At 43.6% G+C, this 18,880-nt stretch overlaps 1 protein-coding gene across 1 annotated transcript in view; it reads right to left on the bottom strand.

The window, feature by feature from the left end:
* SGPL1 (sphingosine-1-phosphate lyase 1) overlaps nucleotides 1-18,880 on the bottom strand; it is a 51,795-nt gene that overhangs the window by 11,614 nt on the left and 21,301 nt on the right. The window contains exons 3-6 of the mRNA XM_077350500.1: nucleotides 15,852-15,919; nucleotides 13,417-13,564; nucleotides 12,613-12,692; nucleotides 5,648-5,776 (exon numbers count right to left, since the gene is read on the bottom strand). Of these exons, the coding sequence (XP_077206615.1) occupies nucleotides 5,648-5,776; nucleotides 12,613-12,692; nucleotides 13,417-13,564; nucleotides 15,852-15,919 (425 nt within the window). The remainder of the gene's footprint in view (nucleotides 1-5,647; nucleotides 5,777-12,612; nucleotides 12,693-13,416; nucleotides 13,565-15,851; nucleotides 15,920-18,880) is intronic.

Raw genomic sequence — 18,880 nt, 5'->3', positions numbered from 1 at the left:
TTGAAGGGTTCCCCTGAACCCCTTGCTTTTCTCCACCGTGTAAACACTGAGCAACTACTGGGTCCAGCTGCAAACCATAAGAACTGCAGAACCTCAGCGCATGATACTCCCATCGCCTGCTGAAACCTCTGCCCTCAGACTTGACCCCACAGTATTGTTTGTCTGCCTTCTTCCAGCAGAGACTGCAATCTCCCCCTTGTTACAGTGTGAATCACGGTCACAAGACACTTCCCCTGGCCTTTGCATATGATTCAGCAACAACAGCTGACAGCCTCTTCAGACATTCTTCCTCTCCACTTCCTCCAACTAACAACAGAAGGAGGCTTCGGCAGGCAACAAGCAGAAACCGGACAGACAGCGCTTGTTTTGGAATGCTGGTCTTATGTCAGCTACAAAGCGCAATCCAGAACAAAATCCAATGGCACCCTTAAGCCCAACAGGGTTTTATTCAAGGTGAGGGCTTTCATGTTCAGGCACGCTGCCTGAGGAAGTATGCATGCACATGAAAGCTCACACTTTGAATAAAATCTTAGAATCATAGAGTTGGAAGGGACTTTAAGGATCATCTAGTCCAACCTCGCACAATGCATGAACTCCCAACTACCTGCCTACCCCAATTTCATGCCTAAGTGATCCCTCCACCGAAAATCTCCAGGGTTCAGCCTGGCCTGCAGGGAATTCACCTACCATCCCACAGTGGCGATCAGCCATTCCCTGGGTATGTAAGGAAGGGCCACAAGAGACAAAGACGGGCACATCCCTTCCTGCCCACCCACTCACAGTCTTGTTGGGCTTAAAGGTGTCACTGGACTCAGATTGTGTCCTGCTACTTCAGACCATCATGGATATCCACTGAATCAAAGCACAAGCCAGTTCTTGACAGCATAAAAACTTTTTTTGTTTGGCTTCAAGGGAAAAACAATATTCAAGGAAATAAATGGATGCTACAGCACAAAACTTGCTTTATCGTTCTGATTCTTCGTTCATAGCTGCAATGAATCTCGATTCCTCTGGACAATTGTATACCTTTAGCAGTGGTTATTTTTCATACAGATAAAAGGATCTTTCATAAGAAACAAACACTTTATCACGTGTTCCTGCCAGGCTGACTACATTTCAACTTATTCCACAACAAAACAGCATCCTAAGTTTCGAAGAAACTTAGTTACTTCCTTGGAAAGTTTGTCTGCGGGACACAAAGATGGCTCTGTGAAATCTCAACATTTTGTTTCATTTCAATAACACAACTAAGGATAATGCAATAATGCAATGGCAGCAGCTGGGGGAGGGGCGGGAATGCAAAGCTCTATAAACCCACACACACGAAATTGGGGTGCGTGTGTGCTACACATACATGTTTGAAAACAAGCACGTGTGAGTCTGAGGACTGCAATTCACATGCTGCTCTCAAGCTGCACCAGTGGGTGATCAAGCATTTCTGCTTAGCAAAGATCTGGGAGCCCCGTGCCCCATGTGCTCCTTGGAACAGAAGCCCAGCAAGTCCTTTGGCTTGGGCTGAATTTACCTTTGCAACAGGCTCAATGTATGCAACTCTTGGGTTTCCCCTTCCCTTTCCAGAGTGAACAGAAAAAACGAATAGTCTTACACTTAGAGAGCCAGTGTGGTTAAGAGCAGTGGCCTCTAATCTGGAGAACCAGGTTTGATTCCCCGTTCTTCCTCCACATGCAGCCATCTGGGTGACCTTGGGCCAGTCACAGTTCTCTCAGGGCTCTCTCAGCCTCCCCTACCTCACAGGGTGCCTGTTGTAGGAAGAGGTGTTTGGGAGTACTGAAAAGTGTGGTATAAAAACAGCTCTTCTTCTGTAGGTTTGAGAGATCGACTCTCAGGGCCATTTCGCACGGCTTCAAAATAGCACAATGGTTGCTAATTGAAAACGCTACTAATTTGCCATAACCCACGACGTCGTAGACAATCTGCAACAATCCTGAAACCAATCAGCAAAAAGCGCTTCGTTGTGGCGCTTTCAGGGGAATCCAGAAAAGTGGATTCACCCTCCGGATAGCGATACACTCCTGCAACCAATCTGCAACAGTAGCGCTAAAGACCTGTGCGTTACCATTGTTGCTGGTTCTTCAAAGTCCCTCCCCCTGGCTCTCTCCTCCAAACTTCCAGCGAAGCAATCGCCATTTTTTTTTCTCCGAGCGAGCGGGGATAAACGCACCGGCGAGCCTCTTTCTGTTTAGAGGCTTCCCTGGCTTCAGTCCTTCACCTTTAGTCACTAAGCACAAACCACTTAAAAGCCCGTTTGCTGAAATAAAGTCCCTTTATTTTTTACACATAAATTCAGCCGAAAACCGGGCCCGTGAGAAGGGGGGGGGGGATTTTTTTTTATCACTCGAGGCAGCGTGCAAACAATCATACAATCAAACGACAGCTCACATTAGGCAGCTGGATGGGTCTCTCCGTAGCAACGAATCTACATAGATTCGTTGCTATGGGTCTGTTTTTTTTTTTTAAAACCTTTCTTAAAGGGAAAGGGGCTGTTTGGGAGCATGCTAACGGCTGCCCATTGGCTGCTTGACGGCCAGGGGCGGGACGAGCTTGGCAATAGCGCTTCCTTTCTAGCGATTTCTGCCGAGACCGGAAGCCTGTGGGAAACGCTAAAAAACGCAACTGATTCCACTACAAAGGCAGGTATGCATAACGACGAATTCCACTATTTTAAATGGCGATTTTTCATTCCGCAAACAATTTGCAACAAAGATCCCCGTGCGAAAAGGCCCTCAAAATGCACAATGAGCACAGACTATGAGCCAATAAGAAACCAAGGGGTTTCTTAGCCATGCAACAGCAATATTTTTTACTGCTGTCAAGTAAGCAGTTTCCTCCAGTTGTGTTTACGCACTAAGGTCAACATGTTTTCCTAAATGGGAAGTAAGGGCTAGAAGATGTTTACTCACTGGGCCTTGATGTTTGGTGGATCCCTAGCTGCCAGAATTCACGACATGTGTCACGTGTTTGGGTGAGGTTGAAAGGGGAACAGGTTAGAGATGGAAGGGTCGGGGGGGGGATCTCAAAGGGTTTTTGCAACGGTTCGACAGGTCTTTTCTAGAAACAGACGCTGATTTAAAACACACCACCCAGCGGGCAGAAATCATTCACATGTAATGTACACGTGGCATCAAGGAAAGGCACAGAACTAATCACAGCCATTGTGGATGCTGGGTTGCTACTAGAATGCTTAGAAAAGGAGAGTGGGAGTTATATGCTTTTCCATTTTTGTGCATTAGCCTGTGAGAATGGCCTTGGAGCACATCGAGTTTAAGAGCAGGCCGAATGATTCAAACAGAAACAAGGCAGCCACTTGGTGTGATATGAAAGAACAGGAGTAGGACACTGAGCAATTGGCCCACACACGTTTTAGCTACATGAAAGAAGTACCAGCAGGAGGAAGACAGAATAATATAGAGCAGTGGTTCTCAGCCTAATATAGAGCAGTGGGAGTCAGGACTCCTTTTGGAGGTCGAACGACCCTTTCACAGGGGTTGTGGCAGGACAAGCAGCTTGGCTGGGTGGGCACCATCCTCACAACAGCCTCAAGATAGAGCGTTCATCTGTCTGGAGCAGCGGGAAAGAGCGAGATTGGTATGGTGGGACAAGAGGCAGAATGGTACTGAGAAACCCCCAGGGGGAGGGGAAATTATATACAATCATGAACAATGGATCTTCACGCCATTGGTCAATTTTGGTTTCATTTCTGTGAGAGAACACTTGCATAAGTTTATGGTTGGGGGTCACCACAACATGAGGAACTGTATTAAAGGGCCGCGGCATTAGGAAGGTTGAGAACCACTGATACAGAGGAAGAGATGGCAATATGAAATCCACCCCAGAAGCATCAAACTCATTTGTTACGAGGCATGGAACTGTCATAAATGTGACTGTCGGACCGGCCTGTGTGTGCCATAAAACATAATGCCAGGCAACAGAGATAAAATTGTTATAAAGGACAGCTGCTGGCAAGCTCCGAGTTGGTGTGTCCTCATTGCAGGGCCCCGTGGAGCGAGAAACCTTATCTCACACTTCATCTCCAGCCACATGCCGCACTAGCTGCACATAGCAAAGTCTACTGACCTCCAACCTTATCGCCAAGTCCTTTTAACGGTTAACAGAGGCTTTCAAAGTTCTCCTCTGCATGGGCTGCTGCTTCCCTCCAGGTTGCTAGAGATCGGGGGCAAACAGGCAAGGGCAATTTAAGGAAATTGCAAAGAGTTGGAATCACCCAGCGGTTCCCTCGGGCCTTCCTCCGCTGACAACCTTGTAAGCACATTCCACGATGACCTGCAACACTCACAGCTGAAGTCTACGCAGTTATTCCAGCCTAACCCCAATGAAATCAGGGGCCTAGATTAGCATGACTTCACATAGGACTGCACTGCTACGGCCTTCCTTATGCTCCTGTCTGAGAGCTGTCTTGCTCTGTGCTGTTGACACTCTTGCACTTAGGCTTAGCTGGCACGGGATGGAGCACAGAGGCAACTGCTGACTTCCTGGCCCTTCTTGCTTTGGAGGTTTGCAGGGCAGCAAGGTTTTATGTGTTGTTCGTCCAGGTGGAGAAATGGCAGCTGCATCTCAGGGACAGAAGACTGTCTTGAGAACTGTGCAGAAGAGGATCTAAGAGCTCCATTTTCCCCCCTTGTTGGTAACAGTCCATAGAGAATGCCGATATTTCCAGAATTTCAGAAACCTTTCTACAAAGTGGTCCAACTTCAAAACAAATCTGGCCCGTGTAACCTAAATCAGGGGTAGTCAACCTGTAGTCCTCCAGATGTTCATGGACTACAATTCCCATGAGCCCCTGCCAGCAAACGCTGGCAGGGGCTTATGGGAATTGTAGTCCATGAACATCTGGAGGACCACAGGTTGACTACCCCTGACCTAAATGACTAACAAGGCAATTCTTTGGCAGATTTTCGTCACCAAACATACACAATGCTTGGATATTCTATTTCGGTAGAAACTGCAAACTAAGGAAGTACTTACGATTACGTAACTTCATGCTACATACAGGACGACGACTGCTTTTATGAATGCCAATTACCAGCAGCTCTCAGCCTGGCTGAGCAATCAATACACTTCTATATTGGCAGCAGGAGGAGGCTGAGAATAGGGCTCCCCCCTCCAGGTAATGCGGGAATATCTGCCCAGTGCTGCACCACTGGCTCTTCAGTTCGCCCACAGGGGTTTTTCTCTGCACTCCCCCCCCACACATACACACACACCCATGGGGCCTGGCAGCAAGCAAGCAATATACTCCTGCAACCTATGTACTCCTGCATAAGGTACCCATGATAGCAAATGGGTTTGCCATCTGTTTATTTTTAAGATTTGCATTCTGCCCTCCTACTTACAAAAAGACGAAGCAACACAGAATCAGTGTGCTAGCAGTTTTGGGAAAGATCAAGGGCATATTGCTCCAAAGGCAGTGCCAATAGCGACCTTGGCACAATGTAAACCCATTTGTAGGTGCCAATTCAGCTGGCGAAAGAGCCTTCCTAGGGTGTTTTGCAAGTAAGTCATTGAAAAACTGGCCTTCAATGTGGAGAGGAAAATATTATCATTGCAGCCAGTAAAGAGATTAAGAAACAAAGCTATGCTGGGAACCTCAGGAGATGGCTTTACTTACTGCGCCACAAGAATTGGGCCCACCATGGAAGAGTGTACAAGTCATTCTGACTATTTCTGCTTCCATTTTCCTCACGCCTGGGAATACATCTGGATGAAGAGGGTTGCTCCAGGCAAATTCTTCATGAACCTTCAGGAAGAAAAAACAGCACATTTGAGCTAGAGTGTGATCACACCAGAAACATTAATAAAATCACTCCACACACATACACACACACACACACATCCCAAATAGTGATTAGGCTGAACTATTCAAATGTTTCTTGTTGCAGAGAAAAGTTGTCCATCTTTGTGTCCATCAAGGAACATTTCACTGGGTGAAAATTGACAAGGATATTCCATGGAATTTCCCTAGGAAAGTTTCAAAAATCCTGACCACACCAGCCATACAATGAATGCTATTGCTTTACAGCTTCATTTCCTACAAAAAACTGGGAAGCGGGGGGGGGGGGAGTTCAGATGTCACATCAAGCCAATATGAAGCCTACATGTACAAAGAACCAAGTTCAGCGATGTACTTGTGCGTCTTTCCTCTCCTTTCCTGCAGGAAGGAATGCTGGTTAAAAACTAACTTCAATTACCAACGATGTAGCAATTCCGCTGCTGTGGCTTAACTAAAATTAGCCCCCTCATTCATCTACCCATAAGGAGCCTCAGCCTGGATTAAACCTTGATTTGCGGCCGGAAAAAGATAACTCCAGTTAAGCTATGCGCCCACATCTGTATGTCGCAGATAACTGCAGTTATGTTTTGCACCAGAAATCTTTCTGTTCTCTGGTTACATTCTAAAGAACTGACCGGAGAAGCAGCAGATACACTTTTTTGAAATGTAAATATATATATTTGTTTCTTTCCTCATTGAGCTCCCCATTTCATGAGATTAAAAAAAAAAAAGAAACATTAATGGTTTCCTGACAAGAAGCATGGTAACTTTAAAAGGGGGTGGGTGGGGAAGCATTTTACAAAGCCAGCTTGGTGTAGTGGTTAGGAGCGGCAGCTTCTAATCTGGTGAGCTGGGTTCGATTCTGCGCTCCCCCACATGCAGCCAGCTGGGTGGCCTTGGGCTCGCCACGGCACTGATAAAGCTGTTCTGACCGAGCAGTGATATCAGGGCTCTCTCAGCCTCACCCACCTCACAAGGTGTCTGTTGTGGGGAGAGGAATGGGAAGGCGACTGTAAGCCTCTTTGAGCCTCCTTCAGGTAGAGAAAAGCGGCATATAAGAACTAACTCTTCTTCAAAGATGGCTGTCACACACTGGGGCACAAACTGCATTGACATGAGTAGTTTCCACTGACTTGCAGCACACTCAGGGAAATTGGGGTGGGGGGAAGAAATAAGCACAGTGTACACACACAGCTGACATCTTAATGATGTGTTTTAGTGCACAAAACTACTTGCCTTTAGTCCACACACCTATTTCCAAATTCTGTTCACCATTTGCCAGCACAGAACTGTACAAAACAGGTGTAGGAGGATTTATGTAAATATTATATGCAAACCTCTCTTTTTTTAATAGAAAGAAAAATAGAAGAGCGATGTCATGAGAGTGCAATTTAAAATGGCCATGTAGCAGATTTTTCGAATACATATTTCATCTTTTCTCTGACTAATGCTTCCTTATTCCAAATTTTGGTAACATAAGCAGGGGAAAGGATATTCCTCCTAAGGAGTCTTCCCCCAACTTGGGCAGCTCTTCCATCGCACAAGGGCTCATGAGGAAGAAAGGAGAGATAAACAGGGTAGGCCACAGTCAGTACTTAAATAGGAGGCTATTCAGGAAAGCTGGGGTTGCTATGCAACAGGAAGACCACCTCTGTGCATCTTTTGCCTTCAATGCTCCTTGGCTGGAGATCAACATGAGTTTATTGCAACTGTACAGCACAATCTTCTTCTCCATGCACATGTTTGCTATTGTGAGCATGTCCTGGAATCCTGGTTGGGGTGAGAGGGGGGCTATCATGGCACTGTGCAACAGAGGATTAAACACCCCCTTCCTCATTCCAAAGCGGCTTTTAAGAAACTGTGTGTGTATGTGTGTTAAGCTGTAATACTGTCACATATTACAGCACAATACCTAGTTATGTCCTAATCTTGATACTATCATCTTTTATGCATCATCTGGATACTTCTTTGGGCTGATCCTGCGTTGAGCAGGGGGTTGGACTAGATGGCCAGTATGGCCCCTTCCAACTTTATGATTCTATGATTCTATGATTCTTTAACAGTGACTCTACACACAACATATCCTCCCTTTCCTTTTCAGATCCAGCAGGTCATGACCACGCCCCGAGGTAGTTCAACTCCCAAGTCCACAGAGGGAATTACTGGAGCCAACCCATTTTATGGGTCGTAATAAATGGGTCGTAATAAACTCCAAACAAGTATAAAGTGAATAAGAAATAAAACCACCCTCCCATCAAAAATATGATCCTAACTCAGGCTTTCCCAACCAGGGTTTTGTGAAAACCTGGGGGTTTCTTGACAGCCCTGGAGGGGTTTCCTGAACGGACAGGAGTAATTAATGAATTAATTCAATTTTTAGGCCGCCTCTCTCAAGCGACTCGAGGCAGGTTACATCAGAGATAAAACCTATTAAAACCCTTACCCCCATGAAACCAAACATAACCCCAACCACAAGGCAGCGTAAAAATCCCCCCCCCCACAGCCAACCACCAGGGAGGGTTCGCTCAATGATACAGTGTAGCCTGGGGGGGGGGGTAGATCTTAAATCTGGCATCAACCAAAAATTAACTTTAATATATTATTTAAATTTGTTAAACATTTATTGGGTGACAGGACCATATATGGCCATGTTGACCCATCTACCCTTCCTTCCAAAATAGCCAATTATGGGCTGCACTATTCTGCACAATCACACAACTTCTGGGGTTTCTCAAAGGCTGAAGAATGTTTCAGGTGTTTCTCAATGGTAATAAAAAAAAGAAAAGGTGAGAAAGGCTGTCCTAAACAAAGGGGAGAAGATTGTTGGGTGGGGGAGAGAAAGAAGAAGAGACTGGTGGGTTGGATACTGGATTAAATGTAAGCCGCTCTGAGCCTTCGGGGAAGGCGGTATAAAAATATGAATAAATATGAATAAATCTGAATAAATAAAGGAACATGAAAAACAGGAAGCACTGTGCATCCCAAGCACTTTGCATTTAAAATGAACCCACCAATGCAACAGCTACTTTAGGTGGATGTTAACCATTAAGTAGTGCTACTTTATTCATTCCTACAGATGGATAAAGTCCAAAAAAAGTTTCTGATTCAACATCAGCTGTCATGACAGACTCGGATACAAGCACTGTATAATTCTGTGCCTGGAGTATAAACAAACATCTTGCATATATTTTCACCTTTTTTCTCTTACATTGATATGGGGTAAATATCAACCATACCTAATTTTTAAAAGAAAACTCTGGTTCCATCTAGATTCCATTCCAACAAGCTCCCAGAAAGTGCCTTTGACAAGGGTGGGGGAGGTTTAGCCGAGCATGTGTGCTTATTTTGCCTCCATAAGAATACACCAGCATGTTTCAGAAAGCACAGAGACTTGAGAGAGGACCCAGGGGATTTACATCTCTCTCGGAAGTTAAATTTTGTTTGGAAACGCCACGCAAGAACACAGAGATGGTGCAGACCGGCCCTGCAAATGTGGGTGGGAACTAAAACAGAAGGACCCATAAATATGGCCAGACCCACCCCCCTTCTTGCAATGAAAGAAAAGAAAACATATGGAGATGAGGGAAGGCTGGTGAAGACATACCCTAAACAAACAATAGCCACATGCCTGCTCACCAGCTTCTCAATATAAGGCTTTTTCTCCATAGTTCTTAAGAGGATTTTATTGGAGGGCAGTTATGCCACATTTTGAGACAGGACAGGGAAAATCCCAGGCACCTAGAAATAAGAAATATTTTACCAGCTTGGCTAGGTCCCTAGTAAGAACATCCATCTTCACTCATACAAATCAACAGTTTCTGCTTCATGGCATTCAGCCATGTACTCTCCCAGTGTCACCTTCTCCCAGCATGCCCCTGAGAACCGGAATTCAAGGTGACTCCAAGGTGAAATGTACCCCTGTGTAATGGGAAACCCTTGGGCAGGGCTTTCAAGTGCACAGATAAGCTTTCCACCTTGAATTTCGATGCTCTAGGAAGCAAAAAAGAAGCACGTCAAGTCTTAGATTTGGTATACTGATGCCCACCCCTCCACACCCGTTTCAGTTCAGAAGAGCATCGCAGTGGGGAAGATGCAGTGGCACAGTGCAGGCACACACTCTCCCAGTCTCACATCCTCTTGCTCAGTGTGCAGTGAGCAAATACTTAGAAGAAATCATAAACCTCGTGGAAAACACCGACAGTTGATCGACTGAATAAAAGGTGAAAAAAGAGGTGCGAGGCAGCACTGGGGCACACCGCAAAGAGACAAAGAAAGACGGGGAATGATACTGGGGACGAAATTCAGTTGTCTGAGAACCTCTGCAGTCATTAAGCCAAGATGTCTAGAATGTACAGCTAAAAGATACTCCTGACGGTGAGTAATGCATGCTGGAATCCCAGAAGCTAGAAGAGTAATCGAATAAAGCGGCCGGTGGCTGGAGGCAGAACGTCGATGAATAGTTTCCCTGTCTTTCCCCCAGTCCCAATCAGCATGTCCTACAGAATAATCACTGCAAAATTATGCAAAATACAATTAAATAATACAAATTGGCTCAAGTTGTATAATTCTGCTTCTCTGGCATGCTGTATATGCTGTACATACAACTGTGGCTTACATAGATCGCAAGCTTAAAGAAGATGCTGAAAAGCAATCTTATGAATTCATCTGTGTTAAGTAAAAGTCCAGGTGCTCCTCTCTATCATTATTGTTATTATTAATTTAAAAAGCAGATTTCACCCATAGAAACATGCACCGACAACGGTCACTATTTTGGGTGCCATCTTTAGCTTCAAAGACTATCTCTCCATCACAGTTCATATGCAGGCCACTGTGTCTTGAGACTGGTTTTACTCCTAGTCTGTTGAGGTGGGACACAGTCAGCAAAAGACCACAGAAGAGCCAGTCAGGGGCTAGTTGTGTGGCACAGCCAGACTTGGAATTCTCCAGTTCCTCTCCAGATGGGCTACAAACCCCCGCTGTGATCTACACCAGGGGTAGTCAACCTGTGGTCCTCCAGATGTCCATGGACTACAATTCCCATGGGCCCCTGCCAGCAAACGCTGGCAGGGGCTCATGGGAATTGTAGTCCATGGACATCTGGAGGACCACGGGTTGACTACCCCTGATCTACACCACTTCCTAAATCATTAAGCTGTTTCTGCAGCCACCTCTCAACTAACGCTTCTCATTTCTTCAACGCGATCTCAGTGAGATAGTACTGTAAATATCCCTCTTCATGCAAAGAGGGACAGGACCATCTGACCGTCCATGTCTGGTCTGAACTAGTACGGGAGTCTAGTGAGTGCAAAACAGCCTAGCTAATGGAAAGCAGCAACATCAGGAAACCTGTAAGAAACATCAAAATGCCACTGCCCCCCTCAAACACAAGACTGAGGATACCCCCACTTGTTTTTTCTTGAGGAAGGCAGGACAAAACCAAACCAAATATGTACACTAACGTGCCAAAAATACATTGTACTTTGGTGGCATAACCTTGCTACTAAGATCGCTGGCCTGTTAGGAAGCATATGTTACATAAATTATGGAAGGTGTTGTTGTTCTCAATTCCCCTTAAGTAACAAAACACAGCTGGCTGGCTTTCATTTAAGAGGCAGGGAGTGGAAAGTGCCTACCTGACAAAAGAAGCAAAACACCCACTGTCTCTAAGGGAGCGTGAAAACCTGGATGCAGGAAGTTTTAAGCAATTATTCAGTCAGCCACAAAGAGAGAAACAAGGTGCTCCGTTCCCACATTTCTAGGGCCAGGTTTAGCATTCCACAGAGCAGGAGGTGTATTAATCTAGCAGAACTGATCTACTGAATTGCCTTTTGAATTAAGTGCACAGTATCTCTGTAGAACAGAAAAATGGGTGAAAGTCCATCTTATGTTTCCCCATCCTAAGTAGTCATTATTGTGTTTAGGGCAGGCTTTCTCAAGAAACCCTAAGGTTTTTTGACAGCCCTAAATGGGTGTGAGTTAATTTTTTTAAAATGTGTTCAATATTTATCAGGTGATACAACCATATATGGTCATGTCAACCCATTCCCCACCCCCAAATGATGGGGGACCCTGGTGGGGGTGGAAAGGGGAGGGGCCCCGGGTGGGCATGTACACAGCTGTGCTTCCCAACCATCTTCTGCATGATGGTGCCACTTCTGGGGTTTCTCGAAGCCTGAAGACTGTTTTGTGGGTTTCTCAATGGTAAAAGAAAGTTGAGAAAGGCTGGATTAGGCCAATGGGAGGGAAGAGACCAACCTGAGTCCTTTCCACTTGTCACAGATGTAGCTTGAACATTTACAAGCTAAGCTGAACCCTAAGTGGACAGCAGGCACCACAGGAGAGCTGCCTACAGAAACTCAAGACTGGCACAGCTAGTTTCCTTCCCTGCAGTACCAAAATGAATTCGCATGGCTTCTCAAGACAGTCCTATTAAGTAGGATGATACAACTGGTGCCTCATGTTATCGTTGACTGCAATAAAGACACAGCAGGACACAGCCAATAAATACATTCCTTTCTGGTGCAAGTGTTGAAATATGTTCAGGTCTTTTTCCAGGGTACCGACAGCAATGTTCTGCCCAACACATCTTGCGCAAATCTATTTTACTCTGCAGCTATTTCACCAATACTTTTCCATACCTGCACTTCTCCAAAGTTTTGTCTTCATCACCTGAAGAACGTGGGGGGGGGGGGGATTTTTTAGTAACTATCTTACAGGACAAAATCCAGAATAACTTTTGAGTCGAGTGGCATCCATTTTTAAATGCACACACATTCAATAACCTTAAATGCGCACTGGATTACCTTCACTAGCAGTTTAGTCAGTCTGTCTTCACCACTGTAAACCGTCCCTGAAACCCTGCCATCTTCCCAGCGCAGCGTTCCTGGAAGCAGTGAGACAAAAACAGGTAGGCATTCATCTTATTTAACAACACTTTACTGATCAATTCTGAAGTTTATCCTTTTGCTTTGCAATCACTACAGAAGTTGACATTCTGCCATTTTCAAACTGCAACCCAAATGCATCTTAATCAAAACAGACAAGATCTTGAACTCTCTCAAATCTTGTGTAGGCATTTGGCAAATTTTGCCAAATAAGCAATAAGGTTTTTTCTTTTTTGCTATTACAGAAACTAAAGGTCTAGATCGCTGAACCCAGGTTCAGTAAGCAACACTTAACCCTGGGTTTTTGTTTTTAACCTTTACATTAAGTAAATTTAAATTTTTTGAAGTCTTTCTGGTAGAGAAAAAGCAGGGTATAAAAACCAATTCTTCTTCTATATGCACAATAATAATAAAGTAAAAGTAGCTAGTTATTCCTCTTATGTCAGGCTGAGCTACAAAACTCACAAACCAACGTAAGATTTCCACATATACGTAGAATTCGGTGCCTTCCACCATTATTATGAAACTCCAGCAAGGCTTTCTTGATCTACCACAACCATTGTCTCTTTCTCTTTGGGATCAAAGGGAAACTATTTAAAAACAAGGAGGGATGTCAGATAATGTCAGTCATGTAATACCAGGGCTTTCCCTGCACAGGCAAATGGTACTCATGAAACTGACTATTTGAACACAGTTATGAAGCCAGCACTCTCTCAGACATACCCACTGAGCTGTAATCTTTCAGCTTCTCTAATACTTCTGGCTGACTCAGGCCTTGGGCAGGCAGCATTCGGACATATGGCTTTCCAGTGTCCAGAAAAGACAAAGCAGAAACCACATCATTCATGGCCTTCTTCATTTTCTTTGTTATCTACAGGAAGAGAAGAGCACAAAACTTAACAGGCTGAATACTTACAGGGTGAATACTTACCATCCTAGAGATGTTTTCAAGGGCAAAGCCCTTGCAACAAACTTGATCACCAGCACTGCGGCACTCTTGCAAGCATGCTCCGTTTTAAAGAATGCTTGACTATCCCAATGGCGATTGGAACTTGGATCCTGTAGAGCAGACACTTCATTGGCTTCTGTCTTCTGCACTCTCATGGGCTCTTCAAAGTGCAATTCTGTGGTAACGGACCCAGGGACTAAGAGCGAGTTGTCTCCACGGTGCTAGAGCTGCAACCGCATCTTCCCAGTCACAACCCTGAGTGGTCATGAAACTTGCTGAGAGACTTCAAGCCCGTTTTTCGCTCTCAAAAGGCCAGCAACTTACGGCTCAGGAGCAAAATGTGGCACAGTACGGAACTAAATAAGCTCTGTGAGGACATGGCTCTGTGAGGATCACCCCAAGCCCCTAAGTGGAGGGGCGGTACAGAAATGGATTAATAATAATAATGGGGAGAAAGACTCACTTCCTCCTAAAAATCAGACAGAGGAGGAGGAAGTAGGGATGGAAGCCTGACAATATAAAGGAAGAAAGGCACTCTTCCACCAGGCATTTGGTTGAGGCCAAGGTTGCACTGCTCCTAAGGACTGCTCCTAAGGACTGTTCCTTAGAAGGCAAGATCCTAAAGATGAAACTCAAATAATTTGGCCACCTCATGAGAAGGAAGGACTCCCTGGAGAAGAGCCTAATGCTGGGAGCGATCGAGGGCAAAAGAAGAAAAATAAAAATAAACCAAGTAGACTTTCAGAGTATGAGCTCTAAGGAGCTGCCAGATTCAAACATGACATAATGTTTACTGCACATTGCTTCTTAATTGAGGTTAAAATCTTCCATTTGTTTGCAAGTGTTGATGGCTTGTTATCAATTTATTTTTTCTGGTTTTCCCAACTTTAATCTATCCTTAGGTACATTAGGATATAGTACTTGCCATTCTATCCATTGACATTTGGGCAGATTTGTATTGTTGTGTTAAGATAAAGATATTTTTTGATTTTTAATTTCAGAAATATAATCAAATGGTACAACTTTTTGTCCTATTGTTATATAGATTAAAAAAATATATATTCATACATCCTCTTTTCTCCCAAATAACTAGAACATGAGAGCTGGTCTTGGTTCCTCTTAAGCTAGCAGCAGGATTCTTAAAGGAACAAGCCAGATGTTAAGAATGTACCGCAACCATTTTCATTTCTTCTCAATTTTCAATCACTGACTTTGAAATAAGAAGCTGCCATTTTCTCCACAGCATTAACATTTTTCGAAATCTCACCTCCCTAATTCAAACACTACTATAGAAGTGCAAATATTGCTAGCAATTTTATCTCGCAGTTGCCTATTTAAGGAAATAAGAGCTAAATAAACTTTTCACTTTTCAAATGTCGAAAAGCCAGGGATTTGTTCAAAGACATTTTGGAATTCTCTTGTTCTTATGAGATGTAATCTCATCTCATAATCTCTGTTTTTACAACAACAAAAAGTATTTAGAGGCTGTTTAAACGATGTAAGAAGTACTGGCTACTCCAAGATCATTCTAAAGATTCTCTGGCCACTTGGGTCCAAGTCTTCCAGTTTTGAGCACTGGAATCCCCAAGTCATCTTGCATATAGACATGCAAGGCAGCCACTTCTTACTGTTACATACCAACGATTCTCGGCACAGTTCTTCAGGCGTTCCCTGATACATGATCATCTCTTCTAACACTGGTCTTCTATATGATTGCCCAATAACCTTATCGTGGACGAAGATATGTTAGAAACATCTCATAAGTAAATATCCTAATGGAAGGGGAATCTGATGCCTGTCATCTGCCTCCTGTCCCTTGGAGGCGTTGCTATATAAACTTCCCTAGAAGTCAAATATGTCTGGAGATGCTATGTTTTTACATCTTCCCTTCTCATTTTTTGTAAGAGTATGACGTCTTCTCAGTTACTAACAAAAACGGCATACCTGCAGCTTTTTTTTACAAATATCGTTATTATGTAGTTTCCAAGCTTTTGGACCCAACCGTTGGACAAGGGAAGATAACCGGCTACTAATCTTATTTTTTTCATTTAATTTTATGTTAAAAGTACAAGGCACTAGCAGTTACCTGGACATTTGTATATAGCTGTGTTCATTTTGCGACTTTGAGCATTGAAGGAACTGATACAAACAATAATCATAAGACATTCTCCTGCTGCAGAATTAACTAGGTGGCTATGTCAATACTTACCAAAGAGCCAATAATGGGCATTTTTCGTACCATTCTGAAGAATGTTTTTTTAGCTTGTGACTTTAAATCTACAAAGAAAGTACAAAAGAAAGTCATATAAGCCCCTGGCTTCCGAAGACATATATCCTATCACTCCAATGAGCAGAATTTAAACTTTTCCTCTAGATCAGGGGTAGTCAAACTGCCACAGTGTATAGTGGACAAATAAGCATCCTGGTCACACCAGCCAAGGTCAGGTCTGTTTTCTGCGTTTCTGGAACTACATTAATGTTCTAGACCGGGGGTCCACAACATGGTATCCGTGAATGCTACAATCCCCCTAACACCTAATAAAATGGAGGCCTCACTTCATAAAGGATGCAGACAAAATGGAGAGGGTTCAGAGCAGAGCGACAAGGACGATCCCGGGCCTGGAGACGAACTCGTATGAGGAAAGGCCAAGGGACTTGGGAATGTTCAGCCTGGAGAAGAAGAGGTTGAGAGGGAACATGATGGCTCTCTCTAAGTATCTGAAAGGCTGTCACTTGGTGGAGGGCAGGGAAAGGTTCCTGTTGGCAGCAGAGGATATGCTCTGCAGTAATGGGTTCTAATTACATGGAGAATGGTACAAGCTAGATATCAAGAAAAAAATTCACAGAGTATCCAGCAGCAGAATCAACTGCGTAAGGAGGTGGTGAGCTCCCCCTCGCTGGCAGTCTCCAAGCAGCAGCTGAACAGATACCTATCCTGGATCCTTTAGGCAGATCCTGTGTTGAGCAGGAAGTTGGACTAGATGGCCTGTATGGCCCCTTCCAACTCTATGATTCTATGCTTGGTGCCTGCCAACTGCTTTTAGAAAGTGCCAACTGCTTTTTTTCCCATCAAAGCTACTGATTGGTCACTGGAGATTTGGCGGTGCAAGTTTTTAAAAACATTGCTTTGGCAGCAGCTGGCACTACGGCATGAGGATCTTCCACACACACACACACAAGGCTTTATTAGCGTGATTAAAGAGACAACAGAATTAATAAAACCATTACAGGCATGGAAAGGTCAAAGGACAACAATAAAATTAATAGAACCATTATACTCACATAAAAATAATGGAAATAAACAATTCTCAACTTTGAAGTTTAACTACACACATCCTAATGGCAGCTGACAAAAACATCGCCACCCCCTCAATCAATACAGGGATCTGGCTATCCATTAAAAACAGTACTTTAGCTTGGTCAGAAGACCTGGCACACCTAGTTAAAAAGGAGGATAAAAGTTTGACTCAAATCCCTTTATAAAATGGACAATACAATAGAACATGCAAGACAGATTCAATACAGCTCAGTTCACAGGGACAAATTCTATTTTTATACGGAATGTTGTTGAATCTCCCAGTTAGCAAGGCAGAGGGTAAAACATTTAACCTCGCTAACATAAAAGCCCCTCTCCATTGTGGATTGATTAATCAATAAAAATACGGGACTGCAGACTTGAGTCTAGGTCAAATTCCTATACTAAGTGGGGAGCATGTTTTATCAGCTACACTAGTTAATTCTTGTAATTCAATTTCCAGAATTCTGCACTTGATTTTCCTATAAGCAGACCTGAATGATTCTAAATATAATGTGTCCAAAGGTATTCCAATGGTTCTGATTTTATGTTCAACCGTTTCTATCCAACTGGATTGGTTTTCTGTGAGCATTAAATATGTAAGGCTCGTTGTTTCCAACTAAAAAGCAAGCGAAGCCAAAATTTAATGGTTATCAACCAGGCTTTAGTAGTCAAATGTATTTGGTTAAGTTCCAGGCATAGCACTGCATGTGGTACACAGTCTGGAACACCTAAAATCTTTCACAGAAAATTGGATTGCACATCTTCAAGATCTTGATTGAGTACATTGATCCATATAGGAATTCCATATAGCAGCTGGGGGCAAGACTTGGCATTAAGAACCCTTAGTGCTGCAGGCACATATTGATCTCCTTTTGTGTAGAAAAACCAGACTACTGCCTGAGAACTATTTTTTGCAGTATTTATAGCATATCTCCTATGTGTAGCCCAGAATAAATTATACTAAAAATGAAGCCCAAGATACTTCAAATGTTTAACTCACTCCAGCATATTACTCCCTATATTCCAAGTTTGGGGTTTCCAAGCCTTGGAAAAAAACTAATATCTTATATTTTTCGTAATCCAGTAGCAGCTTGTTTACTTTGCAATACTCTAACCATCCATAAAGCAAACATTTCAAACCAATGCATCAGCAAGAATGTAACACAGCATCACCTGCATACAGAAGAGCAGGGAGATGTAATCGCCCAAGCTTTAGGCAATGTCCATCAATGCTGCACAGGGTAGGAACAAGATCGTTCAAAAAAAAGATTGAAGAGAAAAGGAGCCAAAACACAGCCTTGCTTTACACCTTTATTGGTTGTAATTTTAGGTGTCAGATTTCCAAGCTGGGTGTATCTAACTTGACAGCTGGTTTAGAGATGTAACTTCTTTAATAAGTATAAAAGTGTACCATCAATCTTTATCAGAACCAGTTTATCCCATAGTAAATCTCTAGGGATAGAATCAAATGCTCCCTTCAAATCCAGAAAAGCTGCATACAACTTTTTGCCGTATCTCCCACTATATTTGGTAACTAAATGAGTAAGTGCAGCACAATGGTTTGACACTGGCTGCCTCCACGCTGCCTCCAGATCGTTATGAGCTTGCGCGTGTACGCCACCGCCACAGTTGGGGTCGTGGTGTTACAGCAGTTGAGACTCACTGATTTAGATGTTATATTTCCATGTACGTCATCGATGATCCCCTTATTAAAGAAGCTAAGCAATTCCAACAGATATGCATATATTATTAATAAAACCTCTAAAGAGTAAATTAGCATCCACAGTACAAGATTAATTAAATCTCCCGGCTTTTATACTCCCAGATTTTTTGTTGTTGTGTTTGGAAACAGTTGAAAGAGTTACATGAGTTTTAAATCTTACTCTTGAAGTATAAAGTCCCTTCTAACTCCCCAGTCATGAATCTGCTGGGGCCCACAG

Source organism: Paroedura picta, chromosome 8 (genome assembly GCF_049243985.1).
Source record: "Paroedura picta isolate Pp20150507F chromosome 8, Ppicta_v3.0, whole genome shotgun sequence".
Lineage (NCBI taxonomy): Eukaryota > Metazoa > Chordata > Lepidosauria > Squamata > Gekkonidae > Paroedura > Paroedura picta.
The sequence above is the reverse complement of the archived record's forward strand: the minus strand, read 5'-3'. Positions and strand labels throughout refer to the sequence as shown.